Source organism: Delphinapterus leucas, chromosome 8 (genome assembly GCF_059928025.1).
Source record: "Delphinapterus leucas isolate spDelLeu-1000000601 "Yukka" chromosome 8, BTC_Dleu_Yukka2, whole genome shotgun sequence".
In the NCBI taxonomy this organism is placed as follows: domain Eukaryota; kingdom Metazoa; phylum Chordata; class Mammalia; order Artiodactyla; family Monodontidae; genus Delphinapterus; species Delphinapterus leucas.
In genome coordinates, this window is record NC_143136.1 from 7,233,859 (window position 1) to 7,249,081 (window position 15,223).

General features: G+C 49.0%; 1 protein-coding gene and 1 pseudogene across 1 annotated transcript in view; one reads left to right on the plus strand and one right to left on the minus strand.

The window, feature by feature from the left end:
* INPP5D (inositol polyphosphate-5-phosphatase D) overlaps window positions 1–15,223 on the minus strand; it is a 130,763-nt gene that overhangs the window by 34,613 nt on the left and 80,927 nt on the right. Inside the window, exons 7-11 of the mRNA XM_089916206.1 lie at window positions 12,887–12,967; window positions 12,665–12,736; window positions 11,044–11,167; window positions 3,627–3,733; window positions 1,613–1,715 (exon numbers count right to left, since the gene is read on the minus strand). Of these exons, the coding sequence (XP_089772332.1) occupies window positions 1,613–1,715; window positions 3,627–3,733; window positions 11,044–11,167; window positions 12,665–12,736; window positions 12,887–12,967 (487 nt within the window). The remainder of the gene's footprint in view (window positions 1–1,612; window positions 1,716–3,626; window positions 3,734–11,043; window positions 11,168–12,664; window positions 12,737–12,886; window positions 12,968–15,223) is intronic.
* Window positions 11,468–12,251, plus strand: LOC111172025 (calmodulin-binding transcription activator 1 pseudogene; annotated as a pseudogene).

A 15,223-nucleotide genomic window follows, 5' to 3' on the forward strand; every position in this document is an offset into this window, starting at 1 on the left:
ATGGAGGCCCACCTAGTGCCATTTCAAAAGCTGAGCTGAAACAGCTCAATAAAGAAATGATGATAAAGATTTATTTCCCTCAAAATGCCCTTGGAGGTTGAGTAAACTTTTTTCTCAAAGAGATAACTTTCTTGGTTCGCAAGTGCCAAGAAGCCAAGAGCTGGAGCGACCTGACTGCTGCCGAGCTCTGCTCCCACTGTGGCTCAGGACGGGAGCACAAAGCCTGGGGCCTGGTGGTCTCTGCTCGGGGAGACCCTCGCACTCTGCCCTGGTGAGGCAGGGCCCTGGCCAGCTCCTTCCATGTCGTGTGAAGGGCGCCCCCTGCAGTTGTGCACCTGCACGGCCTGAACCGTGCCCAGCCAAATCTAAGACTTCTGGGCTCGCAGAGGGAAAAACGGGAAGGGGCCGGTGTCCACGTGCATTAACCCCCAAGCGTGAGAGCTGAGGAAATGAGGCGGCCAGTAAGAAACACTGGTGGGGAGAGAAGGATACAGGAACTGGGCAAGGGTTCTACTTCAGCGCTGCCGTGGCCCCTGGAATCTCTGGGCGTGAAGGTCTGGGGAGGCTGGGTCTGGTGGAATCGGGGTGGGCAGCTCTCCTGACTTCCCTCCTGGAACGCCAGCCCATCCTCCACCAAGCGACAGGCCAGGAGTCCCATGTTGCGTTTCTATTTCGGACTGTCCCCCTCCCCCTCCACGAAGGGCTTCTGCTCAGCCTCTTCCTCCCGGGGGGCTGCTGGGTGACACTGTGCTGCACTGGGAGGTGGTCCTGACTCTGCTCCAGACAAAAGTAGGCGAGACAGAGGCCCAGTCAAATTCAAATTTCAGATAAACAATGGATAATTTTTAGAATAAGTATGTCCCATGCAATAACTGTTTGTCTAAAATTTAAATTAACTAGACATTCTGTATCTACTTAATTTTTTAAAATTTCTCGCTGAATATTTACACTAATTATTTAGTGTCATTCATATTAGCATAAAAATTTGTATTAGCATCTAAGTATATGCTGTGTATATTTAGTACAATGCATATTTCGTGCATATTTGCACTTACCTCTAGCCAAAGAGTTATACTAAATAATTATCTAGTATAATTTATATTCAGTATAATATATTTATATATTTAGTATATGATATATACTTAGTATATATTAGTATGTAAATATATATAGTATATATATTTAGTATGTATGTATTTATTTCTAGCTAAACACCTATACTAAAAAATAATTTGTTGTTTATAGGAAATTCAAATTCAACTAGGCATCATCTCTCTTTCTCTTTCTTGCTCAATAAACCTGGCAGCCCAAATCAAAAAGGGAGTTCTTCCTTCCAGGACTGAAGCCCCTTGGCAAGCTGCCCCAGGCTGGCAGGTGCCCAAGAGCCTCTTCACCCATATATTCAGACTTTCCAGTTTCGACAAGCAACGTAACCCATTTCAGCCGCACTTGAGGTATGAGAATCCCAGGGCTTGTTTCTCTCACCCCTTGTCTCAGGATGGGTACCCAGGTCTCGGGACTGGGGGTGGGGGGGAGACAGGCAAGGATGCTTGAGGCAGCAAAGCAGAACCCCAGGGGAGGTGCCTGGAGGCGGGGTGGCATGTGGACCCACCCATGTTCCAGGTGCCGATGAAGATGGTGATCATGTCGGGCTCCGGCTGCTCTGAGTGCTTGTTCTTCATCTGCTGGAGGAGCTGGCAGAAGCCTTCTCTCTTCTAGGGATTGAAGGGCAGACAGACTCAGACAGGCCTCTGCCTCCCTGCACATGATACTTTCAAAGGACTGGTCAGCTTTGAGAAAACTGAGGGGAGCGCAGGTCAGTGTGGACTTCCAGGAGAGCCATCTGGAAATACGTGTCCGAGGTCTTAAGAGAGCGGCTTCTCTCAGACCCAGCCCTTCCACTGCAAGGACCTGACTAAATCAGGGACTGTTCGAAGACCCGACTACATCGTAGGGACTGTAGCAGAAAATATTAGAAACCTTCGTGTCCAGTCTTAGGAGATGAATTACTAACTGTATTATGGGTCATCCATATGCTAGAAGACCACAGGTTTTAAAAATTGGGGGACAGAAGTACTTCATCAACAAGGGTAGACGGTCAAGATACCTTGTTTAGTATGAGAAACCAGTTGACAAAACACTATGAACAGCACCACTGCATTTGTATTAAAAAAACACAAACAAAAACCATCCTGAAAGATAGAGTCCAAGGATTACTAGTGGTATAGGGCTGTTTCTATTTTAAACTTTTTGTTTATCTGTATACTTTTTCACTAATGAGAATTAGATTACTTATGTAATGAAAGAAAATTTAAATCAAAGAATCTAATTAAAAAGGAAAGAACACACAAAGGCTGCCGTAGCCTTCTTAACAGTCTTCATTTAGTTGTCCTGGGTACACAGTAGGGCACAAAGTAGACGTGGCCCTCTCGCAGCTTACAGTTCAATAGGGCAGGGTGACCAAACAAGCATGCCCCCAAGTTTTAGGCTGCACCATAGGAAATTACCAACGTTTGACTGTCTCAGACCTACGTAGATGGCAATGTCACATGATTCAATCTAATGGCAAATCCAAGTTCCCTCGAAGAAAGCAGCTCACGAAGAACTGTGATGGCTGTCTTTATGGAAACCTGCTTTTAGTTACAAATGGCTCAATATTCAGCGCCTCATCCTTCTGAGCTTGCGGCAATGAGCAGAACTGGGTTTTGGACCTCTGCCCACGTGCCCAGCACGATGCCCAGCCAGGTTTCTGCCTCTCCCCACCTGTCTGGCCCCCACTTCCTTGTTTTTCCCAGTTCCTTCTCTATCATTCCTCCCAGTCCTTTTCACCCTCTCAGCCAGTTCTGGGCACCCCTGGACCCCCCATTGGCCTCCCAGCAGCCCACCCCTGCCACACAGGTAGAAAGAGCTGGGTCCCGGCACTCGATGCAGCGGGCTGTCCCTGTGAGCCTATGATAGAAACTCTGTCCCTCTGCCATGGTGCCAACACAGTCAGCCAACACCTCACGTGCTGGGAGCTCTCTGTGCCCTGCCTCATCCGAGCCGTACACTGCAGGATAAACAGCAGGGCCGCAAGGGTGGGTTTCAGCCCCTTGTTGGCATGTCTGAAGTGAGGGATAAGGTCACAGAGACACCGTCTGTACAGAGGCCCACCACAACGCCCAGCTCCCAAGTTTCTCCATCTGCCCACACACCTCTTATTCCAGCAGCCAGGCCTGGCAGGGACTCTCACTTCTGCAGAGTGGGGCAAAGTGTAGAAATGGAGGGAGCGCTGGTTGAGACTCAGATTTAAATCTGGGGTGCCCCTGAGGGACTCTGGGTGCATCCCGGGGAAGTTCAAAGCCCCCCAGTGGGGCTCAGGGCTAGTAAGACGTGGATGATAAAGGACGCACTCTCTCAGGGGCAGGCGTGGTAGCAAAGGGAGAGGATGGAGCTGTGATGCTTGAATCCCAGCTGGCCTGGAACGCACCCCCTCAGCTTCCTGCGCTTGGCTTTCCCAGGTGGGAAATGGGTTGTGAGAGCTGAGTGAGCCCATGGTACCGACTTCCAGGCACACAGCAAAGCCTCAGAAATTGTGCGTCCCTCACTCCCCTCTTGGCCCATCTTAGTGGTTTGTCGTCACTTACTTTGGAGTCAGCAAAAACATACTCCTTCCGCAGGGTCTTCTCCTTTTCTGTTTCCACCAAAATCACCAACTTGTTCAGAAACTTCTGAGATTTGATGAGCTGCAGGACTGAAGAGGGAAGAAAGTTCATCTTTCTCATCATCACCCAATATGTAGAGCCTCCACTACACTCTGGCACCTGACCATCAACAATCCTGACTTTTCCGTGTCCAGGCTGAGCCCCAGATCTGTGTCTGGTCTCCCAGATCCTTGCTCCTCTTACAGGGAGGAGCTCATGGCTGGGAAGGGTGGTGCCTGGAACAGGAAGGGTGGCCTGGCTGGAGCAGAGACAGTGTGACTGTCCATCTTTTCAGCTCCCTCCCTCTCTCCCTTCCTTCTCTCTCTCTCCTCCTCCCTATCTCTTTTCCTTCCTTTCTCTTCCTCCCTTCCCTCTTGTGCTTTTGAATTTATATCTAAATGAAAAATTAAATATTTTTACTTCTATCAACGACTAAAAGACTCAAATTGTTCTACAAGATTTTTACGAACAATTGCACTCCCCAACCCCACCTCCCTCCAATGTCCAGCTCCCTAGAGGCAACCACTATCAATTCTTTTAGTGGATTCTTTTGGAGTTTTACTTCATGACTCTAAATACGATGCTTATATTGCTACTTCCTGGTGTTTCAGTCTTAGGTACTTCCTATTACATATTGACTTCCCACTACAGAAGACGAAGGTTTAGCTCTCTTTCACATTTACAACCTGTTCCCCCACCTCACCATTCCCCTCCCCCTGCCAATGTATAATTTCAGTCCCTCCATCATCCTTCTAATAATTATATCATCATTTTGGCCAGATAAGCATTCAGTGTTTGTTATTATGGGAATGCTCTTGACAGACAAGCCCTGACTGCTTTCTTTTTCCTACACAACTTTCTGTTTTTCCTGGAGTTAATAATTGCCATATTTTTTCCAGTGGTCCTAACTCTCTCGGTTTGTAACTCTCTTTTCCGTCTGGTCAATCACTTTCACCAGTTTCATCATCCTGAGGGAGCCTCTCCCAGAGCCGCTGGGCCTTCTCTTCTCCAGACTGGTGACCTCTAGGCCTGATGCAGAGCCGTTACTTTAGGGCCTTCCTTCTCCATCATCTGGGAAATCCATTCACCTCTGTCTCTCTTGTATTGGATCCCACGTTGTCCTCTTCCTCAGTTTATGCCTTCATTTTGGTAGAGCAACATCTCTAGTAGCTTTCCAAGAAAGAAGGGATGGGGTGATACATTTTTGGAAGCTTTGCATGTCTGAAAACTCTACCCTCACACTTCACTGACACAACCCTAAGTTAGGAATAATTCTCCTCAGGACTCTGGAGACCTTGCTCCATCCTTTCTAGTTTGCAGCATTGCTGCTGAGAAAAAAAACATCATTCTGATCCATCTGTAGGCAGAAGAGTTCACATGGCAAGCCTGACCGCTATCCTTGGAAAGTCGGCTTGAAGGTGGCCCTTGGTTGGCATCTAGGACCTTGGATTTGCGGAGGGTTCCCAGCATCCCCAGAACTAAGAGCAACTCACTGTGCCTGTGATGTTTGTACCAACAGTGTGGTTTCCACCGAATATCTGTTTTCCTTCTGGGAGTCTGGGTGTGTACCAGGCAGAAGGTGCCTACATGACCAGCCTCCAGTAAAATGCCGGGATTCTGCGTCTCTAACAAGCATCCCTGGCGGATGACGTCTCACATGTGTTGTCACAACTCATCAAGGGAGGAATTAAGCACGTCCTGCGCGACCCCCACAGGGAAGGACTTCTGGAAGCTTGTGCCTGGTCTCTCCTAGACTTCACCCCAGGCACATTTTCCCTTTGCTGACTGTGCTACGTCCTTTCACTGTAATAAACCACAGCTATATGACTCTACACTGAGTCCTGGGAGTCTTCCTGGAGAATCGCTCACTGTACCTGGACATGGTCTTGGGGACCCCTGACCCAGGCTATAATCTATCTTTTGCTTTGAAGATTTTAGGATCTTTGCTTAGAATCCAGTGTTATGAGACTTTCCAAGGTTGCATGTGTCTCAGAGTGTGCTGGACACTCGGTGGGCCATTTTCAGTCTGGAAACTGTTCAGTCCTGAGAACTTCTCTTGAATTGTTTCTTCAATGTTTTTTCTCACTGTTTCCCGGTCTTCTCTTACTGACTCTCATTATATTGGTATTGGACGTCCTGGACTGGTCTTCTAATTTTCAAAAATCCCTTCTCTCCTATGTCTCCTCACTTTGTCCTTTTGTTCTACCTTCTGGGAGCTTTCCTCGACTTTATCTTTCCACCCTTCCTTTGAGTTTTTATTTTTAAAATTTCTGAAAAAAGATTCTGCTATAACGTTTTTATTTTTCCTTACTAATCTCCTGTTCCCTTCCTTCTCCTTTTTCATTTTTATTTTGTTCTCGGAGTGTTCCTTTAATAGCATTCTGTTCTTGTTTCCTGGTCCAATTTCTTTTAACTGTCATAATTTGTTTCCTGCAAGTTTTTTGTCTTTTTTCCTTACTTCTGCCTTGAGTCTCATTGTTTCCTATTCCAGGCTTCTCTCCAATGTCTGGTGGTCCTTAGCTGTGGATCCCAACAGTGCCACTGGGGGATTGTCCAGCAAGGTTTCTCCACTGGGTGGTCTCATGGGTTGACTTGTGGGGAACCTCTTCATGGCAGTGTCTTTAGATTTTTGTTCCTGGGCTGGTCATGTGGTCCAGGAAGAATCTTCCAACTGCCTGCCTGCAGGGTGTGGGCCTGGCTGGCAGCATCCCGAGCTGGGCAGGGGTGAAGGCTGGCGTTGCAGCGTTCAGAAGTTAACCCTGGTGTCTCCCACTTCTTTACCTCCTCCAGAGAATGAGCCTCAGGTCTTCGGCCTAATGTGTGAGGGGTAGCCACCAGCTGTGTGGCATGGACAGAGATCTGGTGGGTGTAACTCTTTTAAAAAGATTTTCATCCAATCCTGCTGTCTATAACCCCAGCTTCACCCTCACTCCAGGGACCCCAGTTGCTATTGGCTCCTATGCCCTTTGTGGTTCTGTGGTATGTCAGGCGTCTCAACTTTCCCTATGCCATACTTAAAATTTAGCTTTTTTGGTTCCTATAAATTGGTTATCATTATCCATCTGTTTTTCAGCATTCAGAATTGTGTTGCCATTACTTTCCCTCCTGTTTTCTTTGTCCCTGTCAGTTTTGCCTTTAGGAAGGGAGCTGACAATCGTGTGTGTGTTCAGCCACCATCTTGAGCTGAAGCCTCACTCTAGGGAAATCGTGGGGGGCCCCTGCTCTCAGAAGTCCCCTCAGCCTTGTCAGAGGCAGTCACAGACTCCTACTGCTGCCAACTGGAATGCCCAACTTCTCCAAATCTGCTGCTATTAGGCTATGTCTCCCTCCCTCTGAATCTCTGGTTTTCCTTCTATTTGTAGGACTGTGTGGCTGCCCCTGGGACGTGACATCTTGCTTGCTCAGAATTAGTGTTATTAATACTAATATTAGTGTTAGTAGCAGGGTCAGTAAGTGGCCCACTTGTTCCCATACTTAGTTACATAGAATCATTTCGGTTCCTCTTCCCTCGCCCCTCTCCATCTCCTCCATCAGCCGGTCTGAGCAGTTCTACCTCCACAACGTTCCCAATCTGCCTATCTTTCCCCATCTCAAGCCACCACCACCTCTTGCCGGCCACTGTCACAGCCCTTTAATTGGTCTCCCTGTCTCTGCCTGCCCCTGCCACCGTTTATTCTCAGCACAGCAGCCAGAGTTCATTTTAGAGGGGATCACACCATTCCCCTGCCTGAAACCTCCAAACAGTGGCTCACTGCACTTAGAACACACCCCGGGTCACCAAGGCCCAGTGATTTCTTCATCCTCCGAAGCCCCAGGCAGAGCCACCTCTGTGGTGTGAAGCTTCCCCGCACAGCCCCACACAGAGCTCGTCAGTCCTCCTCCAGGGCTAACCTCACATCTGACCCACATTCTAATACATGTGCACACGTCAGCTTTCCCTCCTGAACTGCAGGTTCTTTGAGGGAGGGCTATATAACTCAGGGCTGGCCCACGGAAGATGCTCAAAAGAAAAATGTGCATTGAATTAACTGACAAGAATTCACAGCGCTCCTCAGAATCCTGAGGAGCATTTCTTTCAGTCCAGAAACCTCAAGTTTTTAGAGCAGTCAGGCACTCTCTGACAATCTCCTTACTCACTGTAGGTTTCTGTTTCCTTTTGTCAAAGCTGGGTCCATTCCTTTCAGTTGTAAGTCAGTCCCTGTGGCCGTTAAGAGGAAAGTATGGTTCTAAGCCCATCACGTTCAACAGCCCTCCCCCGCTCACACCCTCAGTAAGTCCCCAGCTCTCCTGCCCAAGTTGGCAGTGGACGGAGCGGTCCTGCCCCGGCACTGCGATCCCAACTCTGCATGAATATGACAGCTTGTCACACTCCAGTGTCTAGGGACTTCGTTTCCTGATCCATCGTCCTCCTCACTGCTCGATTCTACCTTCCTCAAAGCTGCCTTGGAGGGATAATTATATGATGATGGTGGTAGCAGCCAATTTTTTGAGCATCTACTAGACGCTAGACACTGTGGACTTTGATGTTTACTTACTGAAGGCTCACGGCAGCCCTACAGGATGCTACTATACCTATTTGACAGAATAATACACTGAGGACAGAGAGAGGGCACTAGACCAAGGTCACAAGTGGCTGACCTGGGACTCAAGGCTGGGCTTGTAACACCTCCCTGTGCTCCTAACACCACTCTTCTCCTTTCTGCACCCCACCTCCTGCACAGGGCTGGTCCCAAGAATTCCATCCCCCCTGCTGCCCTGAGAGTATCCCTTGGACCTTCGTGCCACAGCCCAGGTAGGACTCAGGAGCAGGAGGTTGCAGGACAGTGCAGGCCCCTGTGGGGCAGCCCCCATGGCCTCTACCTGGACACTTTGCCGTGGGGTCAGTGCTGCCTCTGGGCTCATGGGATGTACTTTTACAGGCATTAGCTCGTCTACTCATGACAAGCCTATTATTCCCATTTCACAGATGAGAAAATGGAGGTACAGAGCAGTTAAGCAACTAGGCCAACATGATACAGCCAGCAAGTGTCAGAGCCTAGATTTGAACATGGGAAGTCTAGCACCGGAGCCCATGTGTGCTCTTATCCTCTGTCCTGCTGTTCCCAGCATAGTGTCTGACATCGAGTTGGTGCTGAACACACAATCCCCTTCCCGTCCCGCCTGGATGTCCAGCCCTAGGAGGTTCTAGGGGTGACGAGTGGTATCTGCAGGGCTTGGCTGTCAGGCCAAGTATCCACCATCTGAATAGACAGCTCAGGCCAGTGTTCTTGATGGCGCGAGGCTGTGGCTCGTGTCATGTACCCTAGAGTCCCCTGTGGGGTGTGCTGTGACCTGCTCCCATTTGCCATCTCTGCTGGCGAGAGCTTCAGAGTGGGTGGTGGTGACCCAGGACAATATCTGAAGGCCACTCCAACTCATGGGCTAAATGACAGTGGGAAGACAGCATGGAAGCACAGCCCACGCTCCCTACAGGCATCTGCTTGGCAAGGCTAGAGCAGCGGGATTTTCCCAACTTTTCAACACCAGCCATCGGTCATGGTCTCCAACCAGAACCTGCCTCCAGAACATTCCATCCCACAAGTCAGGCTTCTAACAGAACCAGAGGAGAGTCCTCTGCTTCCAGACAGCAGGAAAAAGATTTTACATGGTGACCACATGCATACAATTTCTATGTGTGTGTGCATGTGTATGTATAACTACAACACAAGTTTCATGAAAGAATGTTTACCTTTATTCTCTACTTTGATGTTTTCTGGTTTATCCTTCTCTGTTCTTTCTCTTCTCATACTACTTTATTCAGAACAAAAGATACTGATCATGCCTGGAACTGCCAGATAAAATACAGGATGACTGGGATTCCTTTACAGAAAAAGGCATACCTTTTCACTATAAGTATGTTCCAAGTATTGCACGGGACATACTTATACTAAAACTTTTCATTGTTTATCTGAAATTTAAGTTTAACTGGGCATCCTGTATTTTTATTTGCTAATCTGGTATCCCTAATTATATGCTACTAAACAAATTTTGAGCCCCTGCAGAATAAAAAATACTGTTTACAGACCAGAGGGGCTTTGTCTTCAGGGGTTTGAATACAAACTGCTGTGTGAAATTTGAAGGGAGAGTCCACAGCACTTACCAAGTATCTCAGGGAATCTGTCGGCCACGTGAGGATAAAATGAGATCAAGTAAGGAAATGTGGCTCAGAAAATATCATGTTATGATACATAAGCTCCCCACCTTGTACAGATGGAGAAACTGAGGCTTGGAGCTGCCCCCTCCCTGGCAGGCCAGCCTCCGAGGCCAGTGATGCCAGGGGCACATCTGAGCATTTTCCCCCATTCTGCTTGGTTGTTGCCCAAAGCCCTGCTGTCCTCCAGAGGTCCCTCCCCTGGGAGCCTCTCTGTAGCCTTTCTCTTCCCCTGACCTTGGCCACACTGCAGGCTGTCACTTGCCATTCTCACTATCAAGGCTGCCAATTCTAGACTCTGCCTCTAAAACTGCCTCCCTGCCCCCTCCCCAGTTATTGTCCATCCAACCTGTGGCCTTCTTCGGAGCACTCAGTAATAGCTGAAATCATAGTATTAACATATTTATTGGCCACTCAATGCATTGGAATGTAAATTCCACGTGGACAGAGTCTTCAACCATCCTGCTTGCCCTGGATCCCCAGTGCCTGGCCCACAGCAGCTTCTCTATAAGTTTTTGGCGTGTGAACATTTTCCATTTTACTGATGAGTTTGTTTGAAATGCAAAGCCTCAGTTGCCCAGAGTTGGCTCCTATGTGCTAGGTTTTCCTAAGGAGCCTTACACGTAGATCCATTCACATGAGTCTTATCATCCCCATTTTACAGATGAGGAAACTGAGGCCCAGGAAGGTTAAGTGTCACATGCAAGGTCACACTGGTGCTAAGTGGCTGAGCTGGGATGTGAATTCAGACAGAGTTCATGACTTTAATGCCATGCTAAACTGTTTCTCTGTCTGTGCTACCCTAGAGATGCAGCCTGATTTGGTCAGCAGGGCCTGAACCAGGCATAATGATGACCACACGCGTCAGTGTGGCTCCTAGCAGGGAAGAGCATGAACACACGTGGAACCGCCACCCTGGGCCAAGTATAAGCTCATTTCCCCAGGGTGGGAGGAAGCAGGTGGAGCGTACAGGGCAGGCCTCAAGGTAGAGGGGGCACGAGAGGGGAGCCTTATGACTGGGGGTTCCCACAGGCAGGCTGAGGGTTGGTGGGTACCCCAGCAGAGGGTGGAAGGTGCCTGGCAGGACTTACTTTTCCAGCAGCCTGCTGCTGAGGGCCACAGTAAGGGCACTAGCAGAATGAGAACTTTACAGACATGAGGGGGCCTTACTTTTCTTGTGGCTGTAGAACTTGTCCTCAGAACCATCCTTGGACTTCTTAATTATCAGTTTCCCAGATTCAACATCAACTTTGAGCTGCAGTTTCTGAGGAATCCCCAGAGATTCTGACTTCACCTGTGAAAAGGAGGTGGGTGGGGAAGGAGGGGAGGGGCAGAGGAGATTTTGGTTATCCCTCCTCTGTGCTTTCACAGCGCCAGTCCGTGATCCCTTGTCGATACGACTGGGCAGCCCTTGGCCATGTGTCCAGCCCTGGTGTCCCTCCCGCACGGGACCACTGGGCTTCTGTTTCTGAGCCTCCCTGCCGCAGAGGGAGTTTCCATGGGCAGCTCGTGAGAGTCGCTGAAACGCGGGAGGAGCCCAGCTTGCCCACCGTGCGCACATCAGCTATTCTGCCAGGTCTGGTGAAGTGAACGGATGAACGACTGGAAGATGGTTTATTCACAGCTGAATGTGGCAACACTCATTAATCTGATGTGTCATCTACTTCCACAAAGGATTTTAGTAACAGATTTATGCTCCTGGGCCTTGTTACAACCAATAAGTGAACATTCACTGATAATAATTAGGAAAAAGACAACTGCCTAGGCATGTTCAGAAGATGGAAATACATCTTCATACCAAATTGTCATCGGGGCTAGGAAGGATTTGGGGGTGGGCATCCTGTCCTGTTTCTGAATGTGGAACCAGTGCTGCGCAAAAACAAAAGAAGAAAACAGCGCGCTCGGGGCCCCGGTCGCGCGGAGGAGGATGGGCACGCGGAGGGGAAATGGCTGCCGAAAACAAGCCGGAAGGGCGGTTCCCAAAGTGTATTCTGCGGAACTCGCGCCTACTGTGTTCTCAGCACCGTGCCACCTATAGAAGGTGATCACGGGAATAGCAACAGTCATGTAAAAATCTTTTTACCGAAAAAGGTGCTTGAATGTCTGCTGAAATGTTCAAGTTTACCCAGAGAGGCACCGTTGGAACACTAATGAGAGATCATGATGCAGCCGTCCTTCTGGATTTCTTTTTAATAATGTGTGACCCTTCACCTTTGATCCCCTGACCTACATTACCTTGGTAACCATTTCATTTTTTGATTTTGGTGTACAAGCTGTAACATTTCATCTCTCAAAGTGTCACACGCTGATTTCCTCAAATAGAGATACCCCTTTGAGCAATAAAAAAAAAAAAAAAAAAAAACGAAAAGAAAAACAAATTTCTGGGCCTGGAGATTCTAACTCAGTCACTTTCGGGGAAGTCACAGGAATCCCTTTTTTTCCCCCTAATCCCTCCTTGAGGCACTATTTTCCAGCCAGTTCGGGGAGGCCCTCTGTTTGATGACACTCACTGCCCCCATTTGGAGAAGGAAGAAGTTTTGGCATCTTGGGCCAATGAGAAGCTCCTTCCTTGGGAGCCTCCCCATGGCGAAGGCTCCACAGGTTCATCTGGGCACCCATTCTAAGGTTTAACCATCTTCCCAGGGAGCTGGTTCCGCTGACCGTCAATCTCAGCCCAGCCGTTGGGCTCCCTCCTGAGGAAGGACTGGGGGTCCATCAAAAGCCCCCCTTCCCCAGGGACCAGAACCGCCCCCAGCCCCCTCCTGTGAAGCACAAATCCACAGCCACTTACCTCAAAGGTGACTGGTGGGATGAGGGAACGCCAGTGGGAAGACTCGGGACCCTCATGCAGCAAGGCCTTGACCTGTGGGCAGAAACGCACGGGGTCCTTCAGGCTGGGAGGTGAAGGGAAGGCAGTACAGGTTGGGACAGAGTCACAGGGGTACCTGGGCATTCTCCAAGCGAAGAGGGGGCCATAGAGAAGTCCAGGGAAGCTGCAGGGTCCCCCACATACCTTATCTTCAATAGAAGACAGGAGACTTGTCAGTTGGCTGAGCTTGGCCACCATGTTGATCGGATTGGCCTCACCAGGCACCTGGTACATGAGAGCAAATAAGGACGGGATGCTGAATGCCAGCCGCTGAGAGGCGTCAGGCTGTGCGCTTTCCATGCTTCATCTTGGTTCATCTCCCTAACAACCCCACAAGTACGATTATTGTCCCCCTTTGAAGACAAGGAAATCAGGGATATGTACAACCGTCTCAAAATTATGATGACCAAAAAATGCATCTTCCTTTCTTCTTCCCTCTAAATCTGCTTCTTCCCTGGTGCTTCTCAGTTGCTTAAACAAAACTGAGGCCTGTCCTCGATTATAACCTTTCCACCCTCCTGCATGTACTGCATCGGTGCTCCTGGCTCCACTTCCGAAACATGGCCGTCCCCTGCTCAAAACCCCCTGGTCCAGCTGCTTCCCACCACTGAGAGGAAATGATCCAAACTCTTAAAGACTCTGTATGATCCACCCCTCAGCCCCAGCCACGCTCATCCTCACTTCTGATCTGCCCCTGGCCTTGAGCTACACTTTCTGAGGAATCCCTAGAAACATGGATGTCACCTGAGAAGGCCACTTCCTTGTCATTCAGGTCTCAGAGCCACAGAGAGGTCTTCCCTGACCACACGAGCTAAAATCATCTCTACTAGATCACCCTGCTTTGTTTCATACCAATCACCACGATTGTTTATTTGCTCTTTGTGTATCTCCCCTGCTAGAATGTAAACACTGTGAGAATTGGGACCGTGAGAAATGTGTCCGGTGCTGTGACATTGGTGCTTGGCCAGTGAAGATGCTCGGTAAAGTTGTTCAATGCATGCCTGAGGCCCAGAGAGCTGAAGTTACCTGTCAGAAGTCACACAGCTAGTAACGGCACAGCAGGCCAGGAAACCATGTCTGCTTGGCACCAAGTCCACGGTCTCAAGCATTTATTCACAGAACAAATACTTACAAAGCACCTATTCTGTGCCAGACACGTTCCCGAGGTGCTGGAGATGTAGAGTTAAAAGGGCACCATCCCCGCCCTCCACTAGGACAAGAACACCAGACTTGACAATCTTGAACACCAAGCAGAGTGGAATGAGGGTTGTCACCGACAAGGAGATGTCCCTTTACCCCACCCCTTCCTGAATAAGTCAGCCAGGTTACACAGGCTTTTTTTTTTTTTTTTTAAATAAGTATTATTATTATTTAAAGATTTATTTTTATTTATTTATTTTGGCTGCACCGGGGTCTTAGTTGCCCCACGCAGGATCTTCGTTGCCGCCTGCACACTCTTAGTTGCGGCACGTGGCGTCTAGTTCCCTGACCAGGGATGGAACTCAGGCCCCCTGCATTGGGAGCGTGGAGTCTTACCCACTGGACCCCCAGGGACGTCCCTACAGAGGCTTTTGACCTCAGTTTCCCAGCAGCCGCTTTAGCTCTCTCCTTCTGCCGTCACCAACCACCGTCACTTCTGACCATCAGCAGTACTGCCGCTACGGCCACCTCCAGCACAGCCATCACCGCCATCATCGTGCCAGTTACTCTTTGTCACAACTTTCTCTAATTCTTTTTGGTTTGGCCCTTGCTCCTCGACAAAGCTCTCAATCAGTCTTCAGTTATTATTGGTCAGCAGGAGGGCTCAAAAGAGTGGAGCTGAGATGCAGGTAAGAATGGAGCAGGACAGCAGGCGGGAGACTACAGGATCCCTTGTTTTAGGGGTGTTTTTCTCATAAGGAGTTGAAAAGATGGCAGATTCAAACCCCCTCATCCTCCTTCAGACACTGGAGATCGCCTGCTTACTACCCGGCCCATCACCTGGTGGTAGGATGGTGTCTTCTCCACTCTCTCTTCGAATCTATGTCTTTTGGGGCAGGTTTGGTAAAGACGTACAAAGTATAAATGAAGCTACCAACCAAGTGGGAGTTAGTTCTTGGAACAAAAGGTATTAGAAGAACGCTGGAGCTTAGCCTCTACTGCCTCGTTAGGCAGAATACATATGACCATGTGATGGGTTCGTATGCTATGCCCAGCGTGTTTAAGATGTATTGACTCTTCTAGTCCTTGGTTTGCAGATGGGGAAACTGAGTCAGAGTGGTGAGTCACTTGTTCAAGGTCACAAAGCTGGTACTGACCTGAGATTTGAATGTAGATCTCGCCCAGTGGGTCTCAGCTGGTACAGATTTGGCCCTCTGGGGTCATTTGACAACGTCTGGAACATTTTGGGTTGTGAAAGTTGGGGGGTTCTAATGGCATCTGGTGGGTAGAGGCCAGGATGTGTTAACGTCGCACAATGCACAGAACAGTCCCACGCAGCAA